The 14,971-nt window shown below is 44.2% G+C and overlaps 1 protein-coding gene across 1 annotated transcript in view; it reads left to right on the forward strand.

Moving 5' to 3' along the window:
- The first annotated feature begins 13,875 nt into the window (after positions 1 to 13,875).
- COG3 (component of oligomeric golgi complex 3) overlaps positions 13,876 to 14,971 on the forward strand; it is a 91,077-nt gene continuing 89,981 nt past the window's right edge. Inside the window, exon 1 of the mRNA XM_080662083.1 lies at positions 13,876 to 14,208. Within this exon, the coding sequence (XP_080518209.1) occupies positions 14,035 to 14,208 (174 nt within the window). The 5' untranslated portion in view covers positions 13,876 to 14,034. The remainder of the gene's footprint in view (positions 14,209 to 14,971) is intronic.

The raw sequence follows: 14,971 nt of genomic DNA on the forward strand, positions 1-14,971 counted from the left end.
GACAACTTTCTTTAGGCATTTTCAAGATGTGTCTTTCATAGGATATGACATTTCTTTCTTTCTTTCTTTTTTTTTTTTTTTTTATCCTCACCTGAGGATATGTTTCCATTGATTTTTAGAGAATGTGGAAGAGAAATGGAAAGACAGTGAGAAACATCAAAGTGAGAGGAACACTTTGATTGGTTGCCTCCTGCAAGCCCTGACCTGGGCCCCAGCCAGGGAGGAGCCTGCAACCTAGGTACATGCCCTTGATCAGAATCTAATCCGGACCCTGCGGTCGGCAGGTCAAGGCATTATCCACTGAGCAAAACCGGCTAGGGCAGGATATGACATTTCTTAGCCCTCCATCAGTGGACCTTCCTTTTTTTCTCCAAAAGTGTGGTGGAAAAGCCCTAGATCACCTTTTTGGATTCTTATTACCCAAGTTACTAAGAATATTACCAGTGGCATACAGGGAGCTTAGCCAATGAGCAGTCAGAAAAGGTGTTTCCTCTGTAGTTCACACCTATCTCCTCCGATCTCCGGCTCCACCCATGCCAGGGCCTAAAGCCTCGGGAACTGGGCAGGGGCCCCCCAGTTCCCTCCAATTGCCAGCTCCGCCCCTGCCAAGGCCTAAAGCCTCTGGCCCTGGGCAGGGGACCCCCAGCTCCCTCTGATCGCCCGGCTTCGGCCTCAGCCAAGGCTGCAAGCCTCTAGCCCAGGCTCGGGCCCTGGGCGGGGGACCCCCAGCTCCCTCCGATCGTCTGGCTCCGCCCCCAGCCAAGGCCGGCAAGGGCAGGTGGAAAGCTTGGCTTCCTCCATTGCCGGGAAAACCCAAGCCTCCCTCCTGCTCTCCGTGGCCGCAGCCATCTTGGTTGGGTTTATTTGCATATTCACTCCTGATTGGCTGGTGGGCGTGGCTGGTGGTTGTAGCAGAGGTACAGTCAATTTGCATATTACTCTTTTATTAGAATGGATGGATGGATGGATAGATAGATAGATAGATAGATAGATACTGGGTACCTTGGGTTCCAACCTTTGAGAACATTAAATACATACTAACTGGGGGCTCCAGGGAGACACTTACTCAGTGTCTACCCCATCCCAGTTGTCTGGCCCCTAGCTGCTTCCTCCCTTGAAGCACAGTAGAAGAACAGAGGTTTTTCTTGTGGATTGGGTAGTTTTCCTCCCAGTCACTTTCACCTTGCCTTCTTTATTAATGTTGACTTTAAAAAAGATTTTGTGAAACAGAAGTTTATTTCCAAAAGTAATTGCTAAGACAAAGTCATTAAAAAGAGGAGAAGAAAGAAGGGTGGTGGAGTAGCAAGTAGGTGTGAATTGCATAAAGACTAAGATAAAAGTCCGGATCTCCCTGGCACCCTCTAGAGGTGACTGGAGAGCCAAACTCATTCAGGCCTCTCCTGGTACTGAACCATATCTTCATAAAGGAAATTTTTTCTTCATACCAAACATTCCATGGCTTTCTATAGAAAGGCTTTCAGTTTTGAGTTCCTTGAGTTACTGCTTATGAAACACTCTTTTTTTTAAATGTAGAAAACACTTTTTTAACTATACATACCATTTCTAAGTAAATATGCAATATTCATTATATCAATTTATTAAAATTATGTACATGTTCATATCAGATTGAAAAGAAATTCAAACCTCACTGTAAAACTTAACGTTTTAAAGAAAAAAAAAACACAGTATTTCTTCAGTGTAGATTTATTAAACACTTTATAGAACAAGATCTTAACCTGCTTTGTTTTTTCTGCTTTCTGAAAGAGTTAATGTAATTATTGAAGCTTCTAACCAAGAAAGAACTTAAGACCCTGGGACACTTGCTCCCCTCGTTTTCAGGGATTGCCCACCCCCTTGGCTATTGCTTATATGTGGCAAAAGGATTTTTAGCTTTTATAACCTAAAAGAAAAAAAAAAGGATTTTTTGTTTGCTCGTGGGTTTATGTAATCATTGAAGCTAAATGTTGCTGATTTGTGATATAAAAAATGCCTCCTGTTTTCCATATTTATTCTTGGGCTAGAAATAGCATATATCATATAAAGACTATAAAGTTTCATAAGCCTTTATATTTCAAGCTCTTTATTTAAACATTGTTGGATTATGTGGCATAAAATTTGTTTCATTATTTAATAAACTGGAGTAATATATAATTATAAAAATGATTTATGATTATTTCAGATAAGTAGAAACATTTGAACTAAGACATTCTCCAAAGAGTCCAGAAGGCTGGAGTAGAAATAGCATTTGGGAAAGTGGTTGCAGACATTTCTCTCTGCCTAGAGAAGTTATTGGGATCATCTTACTTATTGCCTGGATACCCATTATCTGAAATATTCTGCGACTCAGTAGAGGCCAGTGAATTTGCTGCATGGGTTGGGTTGGCACGGTACTGTGGAGATTAAGAACATTAATGTGCCCTGGCCAGTCGCTCAGTGGTTAGAGCATTGGCCCGTGGTCAGAAGGGTCTCAGGTTCAATTCCCGGTCAAGGGCACATACCTTGGTTTCAGGTTTGATCCCCAACCCTGGTCAATCCCCAGCCCTGGTCGGAGCGCTTTTAAGAAGCAGCCAATTGCCCTGGCCGGTTTGGCTCAGTGGATAGAGCGTTGGCCTGCGGACTGAAGGGTCCCGGGTTCGATTCTGGCCAAGGGCACATGCCTGGGTTGCGGGCTCGATCCCCAGTGGGGGGCGTGCAGGAGGCAGCTGATCAATGATTCTCTCTCATCATTGATGTTTCTCTCTCTACCTCTTCCTTCCTCTCTGAAATCAATAAAGAAATATATATTTAAAAAATAATTTGTTTAAAAAAAAAGCAACCAATTAATGTGTCACTCTCACATCAATGTTACCCTTTCTCCCTCCCTTCTTCCCTCCCTCCCTCCCCTTTCTCCCTCCATTCCACTCTCTCTTTAAAGATCAATGGGGCCCAGCCGGTGTGGCTCAGTGATTTGAGTATGGACCTATGAGCCAGTAGGTCACAGTTCCATTCCCGGTCAGGGCACATGCCCGGGTTGTGAGCTCAATCCCCAGTGTGGGGTATGCAGGAGGCAGCCAATCAATGATTCTCTCTCATCATTGATGTTTCTATCTCTCTCTCCCTCTCCCTTCCTCTCTGAAATCAATAAAATATCTTAAAAAAAGATTAATGGAGAAAAAAAATATCCTTGGGTGAGGATTAAAAAAAAGAAAAAGAAAAAAAAAAAAAAGACAACAATATGATTACATCAGTGCCCTGAACTTTCAAGTTCCCTCTGTCCTCCTGGTATTTGATGCTGGCTCGAGGCAGGAGCTGGGGTGCTTGGTTAACTGTGGCCCAGGCAGAGATACCTCTGGTTGGCATAAAATAGCCAGTGGGTGAAATACAAATATGGTTCATTTTTTTTTACTTAAAAGTATTTTCTAGGTGCCTGTTTTCTTAACATTTAACTTAAATATAGTAGTTTATTGAAAAAATAGAATTGGAAAAGAGAGGGAGACGTTTTGTTCCAGTTCTACCTAAGAGATTAAATGACATACCCATAAATGATTGACTTTGTGTGAGGGTAGTGAGAACAGCTGGCAGCTGGTGTGTCCCAAATGCCTGAACAGTAGAACTTCCACTCTGATCACTGCATCTGTTAGACACATTTGGCTTTAAATCCAGGCTATTTGTTGTTAAAGTGTTAGCTGGAAAAATCTACAGGGTACATTATCAGTAGATTATAAGTAAATCATTTGGAAGCAAGGCATGGGCGTATAAGACAAGGGTAGTATATAAATCTGTTTCTTGAAAGCTTGATGCAAATGATGGAACCAAAAGCACCAAGAGCAAAATACTGGAAACAATATATCAATATGGATGGACCAGCTTAAATAAACTGGGTCCATCCATGTAATGGCTTACTGTGTGGCACATGAGAAGAATGAGTTAGATCTCAGCCTGCTCACCTGGAAAGATGTTCATGATATGTTATTACGGTAAGTAGGAAAAAGTTGAGATGCAGACTCCTATGTATACCATGATCTCATTTCTTAGGAAGAAAGCATAAAACTTATGTAAGTAGGGAATGGATTTAAAGGGTGTGCATTAGGGTTCTCCAGAGAAATAGAACCAATAGGTGTGTGTGTGTGTGTGTGTGTGTGTGTGTGTGTGTGTGTGTGATTTATTTTAAGGATTAGGCTCATGTGATTGTGGAGGACTGGTAAGTATGAAACCTGTAGGTGAACAGGTTAGCAGACTGGAAACTCAGACAGGATTTCTATGTCATAGTCTTGAGTCAAAAGTCCTTCTCTTGGAAACCTTGTTTTTATTTCCCCTTCAGTTCCTTAACTGATTGAATGAGGCCCACTTGTGTAATGGAGTATAATCTTTTTTAAAAATATATGTATTGATTTCAGAGAGGAAGGGAGTGGGAGAGAGAGATAGAAACATCAATGATGAGAGAGAATAATTGATTGACTGCCTCCTGCATGCTCCCTACCAGAGATCGAGCTCTCATCCCGGGCATGTGCCCTGACCTCCTGGTTCATAGGTCGATGCTCAACCACTGAGCCACACCGGCTGGGCTGGAATATAATCTTAAAGTCAACTGATTGCAGATGTTATTCAACATCTATAGAATACCTTCATAGTAACATCTAGACTAGTATTTAGTGTACAACTGGGCCTGTCCAAGTTGACACATAATTTAACCATCACAGGGTGGAAGCAATTACTAAAATTTTCTTTATGCAGAATTGTATTATATTGGTTCTAAAAGTTTATGTATTATCATTTAAAACAAAATTTTTTAGAGCAAAAAGGACTACCTTGGAATTCAGATGTCCAAGTTACGGTAAGTGATGGAAAATGAGAGTTATAGTAAATATATTGTTTATAGTTTAATGATATAATATTTCTAAAATTATATTAAACTAGAGGCCCGGTGCATGAAAATTCATGCACTGGCGGGGGGATTCCTCAGCCCGGCCTGCCCCCTCTCAGTCTGGGAGCCCTCAGGGGCGGGAGGCGACCCGGCTATCAGGGGAAGGCAATGCCCCCATCACACCTCTGCTGCTGCCACTGCTGGTAGTGCAAGCCTCAGCCAGCCCTGGTTACCTGAGCCTTGGGCAGCCCTGGGCAGCTGGGCAGCCACCATCAGAGGCTTGTCTGCGCCTCAGGCATCGGCTGGGCAGCCGCCATCTGAGGCTTGCCTGTGCTTCAGGCCGGCCCTGGGCAGCTGGGCAGCCGACATCTGAGGCTTGCCTGAGCCTCGGGCCGGTCCTGGGCAGCTGGGAGGCTGAGGGGACTGGGGGACACCAGAGGCAAGCGGGGCTGAGGGGACTGGGCGCCACCATCTTGTGGCTGTGGGCGCCATCATATTTGAGGGCGTGGCAGTCAATTAGCATATTCCCTCCTTATTGGCTGTGGTTGTCGCCATCTTTGCAACGGCGTGAGGGTCAATTAGCATATTCCATCTTTATTAGATAGGATGTCTGTCAAACTTAAAATTGAGCTGAAAGAATAAATGGGAAACATTTGCTTTTTCAGTTTTAACTATTTTCTTTTTATTCAATGAATTTAATCTGACTTAATAATAGACAAAAATGTAAATTGACTGTACCTCTGCAATGCCCATAGCCAATCAGGAGTGAGTATGCAAATTAACCCAACAAAGATGGCAGGCCTGTGGGCAGCGCGCACGCGCAGGCGCCAAGCAGCCAGGGGCGGGGTGGGATGCTGGCATCGTTGCCTGGGCAACGAGGTCTGATTCTTTGCCCGCTGTATTTGCGTCCCAGGGGGTGCCTGCGCCAGCGGCTCCTACACGCAGTTCCAAGCACTGAGGAGCGGTCAGACCCCAGGGCCACGAGAACAAGGAGGCTGCTGCCCTGAGCCCCAGGTGAGAGCACGGCTCTGCCTCCTGCTTTTCAGACCCACCAGGACACAGGAGCAGAGCCTGGCCATCACGGTCTCTCTGGAAGCAGCCTCCCGGGGAGGTGAGCGGGCTGGAGATCATGTCTTGGGCTCTGCGCCTTCCGGTGGGTGGGGCAGAGGCAGCTCGGCTCCTCCCCCTCCCCCCATCCCCCTCCCTTTCTAACCAGGGTCCTCACTGGGAACTTAACTTTCTTTGTTAAACAAGGGAATTCTGGACAATGATTGTCCAACCTCTGTGAACCCAGTGGGAGAACATGTCTGGGGCCAGGGTGCCCCTGCTAGCCTGGGGCCGGGCAGTGAGCACACACCTTTCTTCCTGCGCAAGATGGACGGCTGCTCAGAGAACTCTGTGGAACAGCAGGGATCCGCTGAGCAGTTCCCAGGCATCCGTCGACCAGTCTGCCTGTGAAGAGGTTACGAGAGAAGGGTGTTTCTCTGCTGCAGGCGCTCCCGGCCTACCCCTCTGACACCCCCAATGGCAAGGTTTCCCACGGAAACTTCAACGCAAGAGGAGACCTACATTTCCTCACCATCAGGCTCTCTGAGAAACTAGGAAAGAGGCTTCCAAAGCTGTGACTGTGAGTGCTTCACGCAAACCCACACGTCTGCCTCCCCAGCCAGCACCCAGCGCCTGCTCTCACCCACGGGTCTTCCACGTCCCATTCACCCAAACCTATGACAGCACACCTGCATGGCTGCGAGCTTAGGGGACCGTGATGGAAGAAGGCACCATGACTGCTCCGGGGACGCAACAGTGGGGTGACTCAGGGTGCAGAGAACTGGCCGCATTCCCAATGCCAGGATCTGGTTACTGCGCGGGATCAAGGCTCCAACTCCCCAGGCCGTGCCTTCCCCGTAAGCTACGCACAGCCCCGACGGGCACTGCACTGCTGGGCAGCACGGAGCAGATGCATGAGACCCCCCAGCCCAGGAACGAGCCATGAACTGGCCACTGCAGGGATGGCCCTGCTGGCCTCCCCGCACTCAATTGCCTGCTGAGGTCCTGACCCTACAGTTTGGTTCACTCCTCTTCCTCCCCAGTCCCCTCTAGAGACCCAAACTTTATATATATATATATAAAATCATCTGAAGAAAGAATGATTCAAAAATTTCCAAATTTAGCAAAATATAGTAAAAAATATAAACCCACAGATCAAAAAAGCTCAGTGAATAGCAAGGACAGGACATAAAGAAAGCTACATTAAGACACATAAAAATCACATTTCTCAACACCAGTGATGAAAAGAAAAATCTTTTAAGTTAGAAGAGACACACTATACACAGGAATAAACATAAGGATTACAAAAGATTTCTCATCAGAAACAGTGTAAGGGAGAAGATAGAGCGACAGCATTAAAGTACTCACAAAGGGGGGGGAAATCCTCTCAATTTATAATTCTAGACTGAGTGAAAATATTTTTAAAAATAGTTAAAATATATTTTTCATATATAAAAGATTGATTTTTTTTTATCACCAGCAGATTTGTAGTGTAAGGAATGTTAAAAGAAGTCCTGCAAGCAGAAATAAAATTTTGCCAGATACAAATAACGATCTATGCCAAGAAATGGGAAACACCAAAGACAGTAAATGCATAGGAAAAAATATAATAGACGTTTCTTATTATTTAAATATATTTAAAGATAATTAACTACACAATAATCTAATGTCAGTTTTATAACATCTGTGAAAGTAAAATACATGACAATAATAGCACAAAGATTGCCTGGGAAAAATGAAATTTTGTTACAGTGAAGTTTCTATACAAGATGTGAAGTGGTGTAATATCCACTTGAAAATAGACTGTGACAAGTTAAAATCTACATAATAAAGAGCTAATATGCAAATAGTCATCATGCCCTTATGCCATCATGCCATAACACTCAGACACTCAACACTGGGTGAGAGGAATGGGGACCAGCCAGGCTGCAGCCTGGGAGAGGGACAAGCCACTCGCTCCAGGGAAATGGGTGCCAGCAGCTGCGCCTGCACCTCTGGCCTGGGAGAGGGACAAGCTGCCTGCCCCGCAGTCCTGGGCGCCAGCAGCTGGGGCTGCAGCCCAGGAGAGGGACAAGCTGCCCGCTCCACGGTCCTGGGCGCCTGCACCTGCAGCCCAGGAGAGGGACAAGCTGCACACCCTGTGGTCCCGGGTGCCTGCAGCTGCAGGCTGGGTGAAGCCGCCTGCCCATGGTCCCCTGTGGCTGTGGCCAGCCTGGGTGAAGCTGGCCCAGGTCCTGGGTGCCTGTGGCTGGCCAGAGGGAGGGAAGCCCGGGTCCTGGGTATGGGGCGAGGCAGAGGCAGTTAGGGGCAAATCAGGCCAGCAGGGGAGCAGATAGGGGTGATCAGGCAGGCAGGCAGAGGTGGTTAAGGGCGATCAGGCAGGAAGGCAGAGTGGTTAGGGGCAATCAGGCAGGCAGGCAGGCAGAGGTGGTTAAGGGCGATCAGGCAGGAATGCAGAGTGGTTAGGGGCAATCAGGCAGGCAGGCAGAGGCAGTTAGGGGCGATCAGGAAGGCAGGCCAGTGAGTGGTTAGGAGCCAGTGGTCCCAGACTGCGAAAGGGATGTCTGACTGCTGGTTTCGGCCCGATCCCGAAGGGGTCCTCAATTGGAGAGGGTGCAGGCTGGGCTGAGGGAACCCCCCCTTTGTGCATGAATTTTGTGCACCGGGCCACTAGTATTTGATAATTTAAAAATTTTTAAATATATTTTTATTGATTTCAGAGAGGAAGAGAGAAACATCAATGATGAGAGAGAATCATTGATCGTCTTCCTCACACACACCTCCCACTGGGGCTTGAGCCTGCAACCTGGGCATGCACATTAACCAGGAATTAAACTGTGACTTCCTGGTTCAGAGATTGACACTCAACCACTGAGAAACACTGGCTGGGTGATAATTTAATTTTTTTAAAACTTTTTTTTTTGACAGTAGGGGGAAACCTCCAAATAGAGTGCATCATGTGGACTATGTACCTATTCTGGAAACTCCTGAGGTGTTTTTACATAATTCTTAGTCTCCTTCTGACCATACTATTTTCAAATTATACTGTTTCATTGCATTACATGGTGGCAAGAGCTGCATTTTCTCTTGTGAAGTTTTACTTCATTAATTGTAATCTTGCAAATATATTTCCAAAACACTCCATAGTACTTTATGAAAAGAGAAGCTGACTAGATATAAGCTATTGCAGATTTTCACTGAATGTATGTGTGAGAGTTTTGATGATTCTAGACTTAAAAGGAATCCATATCTTAGAGTCAGGTTTACAAACATCCAAGAACTGCGTAAGCTGAAACTGGTTTGGCTCAGTGGATAGAGTGTCGGCCTGCAAACTGAAAGGTCCCAGGTTTGATTCCGGTCAAGAGCATGTACCTTGGTTGCAGGCACATCCCCAGTGGGGGCTGTGCCAGGAGGCAACTGATCGATGTTTCTCTCTCACTGATGTTTCTAACTCTCCATCCCTCTCCCTTCCTCTCTGTAAAAAATCAATAAAAATATATCTTAAAAAAAAAAAAAAGAACTGCTTAACGCCACTGGCAGACTTCATCTTGAATTGCATCACTACTCTATATTTTGTGCTTTTTTAAAAAAACAATAATTTGCACATAATAGATAGTGCAATAAATACTTCTTGCATTAAATGGAAGCAACCTACTAAGATTTGCTCTTTACTTCTGGGATTCTTAATGTGCTGTGTTATCTCAAGGTCACAAGGAGTCAGTGAGAATTGGGATGAGAGTGCTCCAGGCAGCATTTCCTACTGATTGCTTTATTAACCAAGTTGCAGAGAAATCAGAACTCTGTCAGCCTGTGTTCAGGCTAACATTTTTAAAAATTGTGGTAAAATATACATAAAATAAATTTACCATGTAAGCCATATTTAAGTGTACAGTTCTGTGACATTAAGTACACTCACACTATAGTACTGAGAAGGCTAAAAGGCTAATTCCAATGTAACCCTGATGTTTGGGGGGTTAGCAATCTGAATCTGTGCCAGTAACCTAATGTACATTCTTGATAACCTATAATTAAGTCACTGCCCCTTTCCCACAATCTGGTCTTACAAGACCTGTTACCTAAATGCTCACATTTTACAGAGGCCATAAACCATGAACAATATACAACCCCCGGAGGGGGTTATCAGTGCTGGCGCCAGGCCAGGCCCTTAGATATGGCGTCAAGGCCCCCGTCCCAACACACGGGGCTTTTTGCAAAGCCCACAAAAGGTCTGGAAGCCCCATCCATATTTGTGGGACAAAGAACCCAAAGTGGGTAAAAGAAGGGCTTCCACCATATTGGTTTGATCAGACTTTGGAGGCAACTCCTCTGAGACCGCCAGCATAATAAAGCTGTGTAACTCCATTTCTCTAAGCTTCGCTTGGGTTTCTTCGGTCTTCTACAACAGCACTGCTACCACCACCAGAACTTTTGAGATAAATTGTTTTGAGTGGATCTTGGTCTTTTAATTCATTAGCAATGTTTATGTTTATGGCCTTATTATAGGCCCAAGCTAGAAGATAAGATCCCAGAACTTATATCTGGATCCTTTTTTTTTTTTTTTTTTTTTTTGTAGTGTAATACACATAACATAAAATTTACTGTCTTAACCATTTTTAAGTATACAGTTTAGTGGTCTTAAATACATTTACATTGTTGTGCAGCTATCACCACCATCCATTCCTATAACTTCATCTTGTAGAACTGACACTCCATAACCCAGTAAACAACTCCTCATTCTCTCCTCCCAATAACTCTTGGCAACTACCATTACACTCTCTGTTTTTATGATTTTTGACTAATTTATGTACCTCAATATGTAGACTCATTCAGTATTTGTCCTTTTGTTACTAGCTTATTTGACTTAGCATAATGCCCTCAAGATTCATCCATATTGTAGTATATTAGAGTTTCCTGCCCTTTTAAGGCTGAATAATATTCCATTATATGTATAGACCACATTTTGCTTATCCATCCATTGTTAACGAATACTTGGTTACTTACACATTTTAGCTACTGTGAATAATGCTGTTATGAACATGGGTGTACAAATATCTCTTTGAGACCCTGCTTTTACTCTTTTGTGTATATTCCCAGAAATAATTGCTGGATCATATGGTAATTTTATTTTTAAATTTTTGAGGAACTGCATACTGCTCCACAGTGACTGTACCATTTTACAATTTCACCAACAGTGAATTTGAAATTGGCAAGTGTGAATCCTCCAATTTTGTTCTTTTTTAAAGATTGTTTTAGCTATTTGGGATTCCCTTGAGATTCCATATGAATTTTAAGATGGGTTTTTCTATTTCTTCACAAACTGTCATTGGGATTTGGATAGGAATTACACTGAATCTGTAGCTTGCTTTGGGTAGTATTGATATTTTAACAATATTAAACTTTTTAATTCATGAACATGAGATGTGTTTCCATTTATTTATGTCTCAATTTCTTTTAGCAATGTTTTATAGTTTTCATTGTACATGGGTTTCACTTCCTTGGCTAAGTTAATTCCTAAGTATTTTATGCTTTTTAATGCTATTGTAAATAGAATTTGGTTTCGTAATTCCCTTTTCAGATTGTTCATTGTTCATGCAGAGGAATCCAACCTATTTTTGTGTGTTGACTTAGTATCCTGCTACTTTGCTGAATTCATTTATTAGTTCTAATAGTTCTTTGTGTGGAATATTTAGGGTGTCTACATGAAAGATCATATTATCTGCAAGCAGAGGTACTATTACTTTTTTTCCAATTTGGATGCTTTTTATTTCTTTTTCTTGCCTAATTACTCCATTTAGAACTTCCAATACTACGGTAGAGGTCAGTCTGATCTGAAGAAGAGAATGTTTTAGCTACTTAAAGAGGTAGATGTACATATCTGTACATATCTACAAGATGACTTTCTTTAGGAAATAGTGGTGGATTGATGTGATGGAGAAACATTACTCTGAAACTGGGTTGAATAATTAAAACAAAAACCTTACTCTTTAGTGCAGAATTCATTGCAAAATGAGGAGGAGGAGGAGACACAGGAAGAGGAAAAGAAGAAAATTTCTTATTAGTAATCCCAACCATCTGTCAATGTTTTGGGAGTGTTTCTTTTGGGCAATAGGATCATACACTATCATTCTTCTTAATTATATCACAATAATTTTTCCAAACAGATAAATATTTTCTACAACATTAGAGTTTTAACTCTTGACTTTGAGAGATAATTTTTGACTTCAGAAAAGTTGCAAAAGTAGTACAGAGTTCGGGTGTGTCCTTCATTCAACTTAGATAACTGTGTGCAATAATCAGAACTGGAAATTAACATTGGCATACCATTACCTAAGCTACAGACCTTGTTGGAATATCTGTATTTTATTCTATAGTTTTCCCTTTTTCTATTCGAGGATCCAATCCAGGTTCCGACATTGCATCTAATTGTCATATCTCATCTCCAGTATGTAACAGTTCCTCAATCTTTTCTAATTTTTTATGACTTTGACACTTTTGAAGAATACTGGTGAATTTTGTAGGACATCCCTCAATTTGAATTTGCCTGATGTTTTCTCACATTTAGAATGTGGTTTTGCATTTTTGGCAAGAATACCACCAAAGTGATATTGTGTCCTTGATCTATCATGTTAGGAGTTTTATGATGATGCTGTATACTTTGATTACTTGGTTAAGGTGATGTCTGCCAGGTGTTTCCACTGTAAAGCTAATAGCTCCCCTTGCTATTAATACATATCTTGGGGAGATCATTTGTCCAATGCAAATTTCTGTTTCTCCTCCAACTTTCACCCACTAATTTTAGCATCCATCTTTACATATTGCCTGCTACAATTGTTACAATTTTCCTCATTCTTTCCATATTTATTGTTTTGGAATTTTTCTGTAAGGTAGAAAAATTTTTCTGTCTCTTCTCCCCAATTTACTAATTCAATCATTTATATTAGTATGGACTCACAAGTATTTATATTATTATAAACTAGAGGCCTGGTGCACGAAATTTGTGCATGGGGGGGTGTCTCTCAGCCCGGCCTGCACCCTCTCCAATCAGGGATCGGGCCTAAACCGGCAATCGGACATCCCTCTCGCAATCCCAACCGCTGGCTTCTAACTGCTCGCCTGCCTGCCTGGCCACCCCCCAACTGCACCCCTGCCTGCCTGCCTGGCCGCCCCCCAACTGCCCCCCTGCCGGCCTGCCTGGTCACCCCTCAACTGCCCCCCTGCCGGCCTGGTCTCCCTCTAACTGTCCGGAAGATGTCTGGTCACCGGGTCTAATTAGCATATTACCCTTTTATTGTATAGATTATTATCCAATACTTTTGTATTTTTGTTGTTCAAGTCTACAACATGATTAAAAAAAATAATTCTTTATTCTTGAAAGTATTGCATATGTCCCTTTTCCCCCCATTGATCCCCTCCAGCCCACCCCTGCCCCCTTGCCCCAGGCCTTCTACAACATGATTTAAATGGCAGAATAATATTCCAATTACATGTCTGTGCCATGAATTATTGATCGAATTCTTCAATGTTGGACATTTAGATTGTTTCCGATTATTTGATAGTACTAGTAATGATATTCGCTGCACACAAATCTTTGAATTTTTATGTTTTCATAAATTAGTTTTCTAACAGCGGAGTTATTGGATGTTGGAAATGTTTGTATTCGTGGTTGTTCCAGGTAACCGAAACTATCAACAGGTTACCAAGGCAATCACACAGTACACACACTCCACCCAGACTACCCAGCTGTGAGCAGAGGCAGTAGTACGGTCCGGGAGCTCACAGAAAGCCCCTGCCGGCAGAGTAACTTAGTACAACTGTCGTTAGCAACACGTAACAATAAAGTTATGGATGTTGAGGAAAAGACTTCCGGTAGGGGCATTTCTATTTCCGTCAGGGTCTTTTAGCCTTCTTCCTCCACGTCTACACCGCAACCGGAAATATTTGTACCGGTTTAAAGCCACGTCTGTCCTGACCTCAGTCCCGCCCACACACTGTGGAAGCGCTTCCGGGTTCAGGTTGTTCCTCTCGGTACGCCCAGCCCTGTTGCCGGTGCTTAGCTGGAAGTCCGTCTTTCCCGGAAGTGGCCCGGGCCAGTTCTTCGGGGTCCCCATTGCCCGCTGCTGCTGAGGGCCACGGGGGCGGAGGCGATGGCTGAGGCGGCGCTGCTGCTGCTGCCCGAGGCGGCGGCGGAGTCGGACGCTCGGGAGAGGCTGGCTCTCTGGGATCGGAGACCTGACACCACGGCGCCGCTGACCGACCGGCAGACGGACTCGGTGCTGGAGCTGAAGGCGGCGGCGGAGAACCTGCCTGTGCCGGCCGAGGTGAGGTGCCGGACCGGGACTGGGTTGAGGTGTTCCTCCGGCGCGCGGGTGGACTTTGGCCTTGCAGTCCCCCGCCTCCCTGGTCACGGCGGCGGCTCGGGTGGGAGAGGCCCCTCACAGTCCCGGGCTGTCGGCCTCACACTCTCCCTTAGCGCGGGGACGGCTGCCACCGGCACCCAGCCCTCCCCTTGCGGCATTTGGCGGTTGGCCAGGAGCCTTGCCCTGGGCTTATTGCCCCGGGTGTCCCTGATGTCAGCGAGGCATAATTCTGCTGCCCACCATCTCGCAGAAGGAAAGGGCACCGAACTCGAAATGCTTTGCTTCAGAACATCCTCCTATTGGCATTCGTTTACCACCTTCGTGAATAGCGCAGCGTCCTTTTTCAATGGGGGCAGACCAAAACTTGATCCTGAGTGACAGTTCATTCATCGCACATTGAAGAGTGCAGGGTTAGGGGAGATCGATTTATTGTACCTATTGGAAAGCAATGAAAATGAATTTTCTTTGAAAGCTGGGTCAATACATTTTTCGATAAGGCTGGATTTTGGTTTTAGTGTCAACGTTTTTAATCCTAATTACCTTTGGGATAGTATGCATATTACTGCTAGTGTGATTCAATTCAGTTAGTTATAATAGCGTTTTATGAATTGTCAGATGTTTGACAACCCTTTTCTAGTTGTGAGGCCAGGTTTAGGAGGATTATTTTATTAGGAATGATAGTTACTTTTGATGTTGGAAGCATTCTTTTTAAGAAAATTGTTAT

This window comes from Plecotus auritus (assembly GCF_963455305.1).
Source record: "Plecotus auritus genome assembly, chromosome: 3".
NCBI classification, from domain to species: domain Eukaryota; kingdom Metazoa; phylum Chordata; class Mammalia; order Chiroptera; family Vespertilionidae; genus Plecotus; species Plecotus auritus.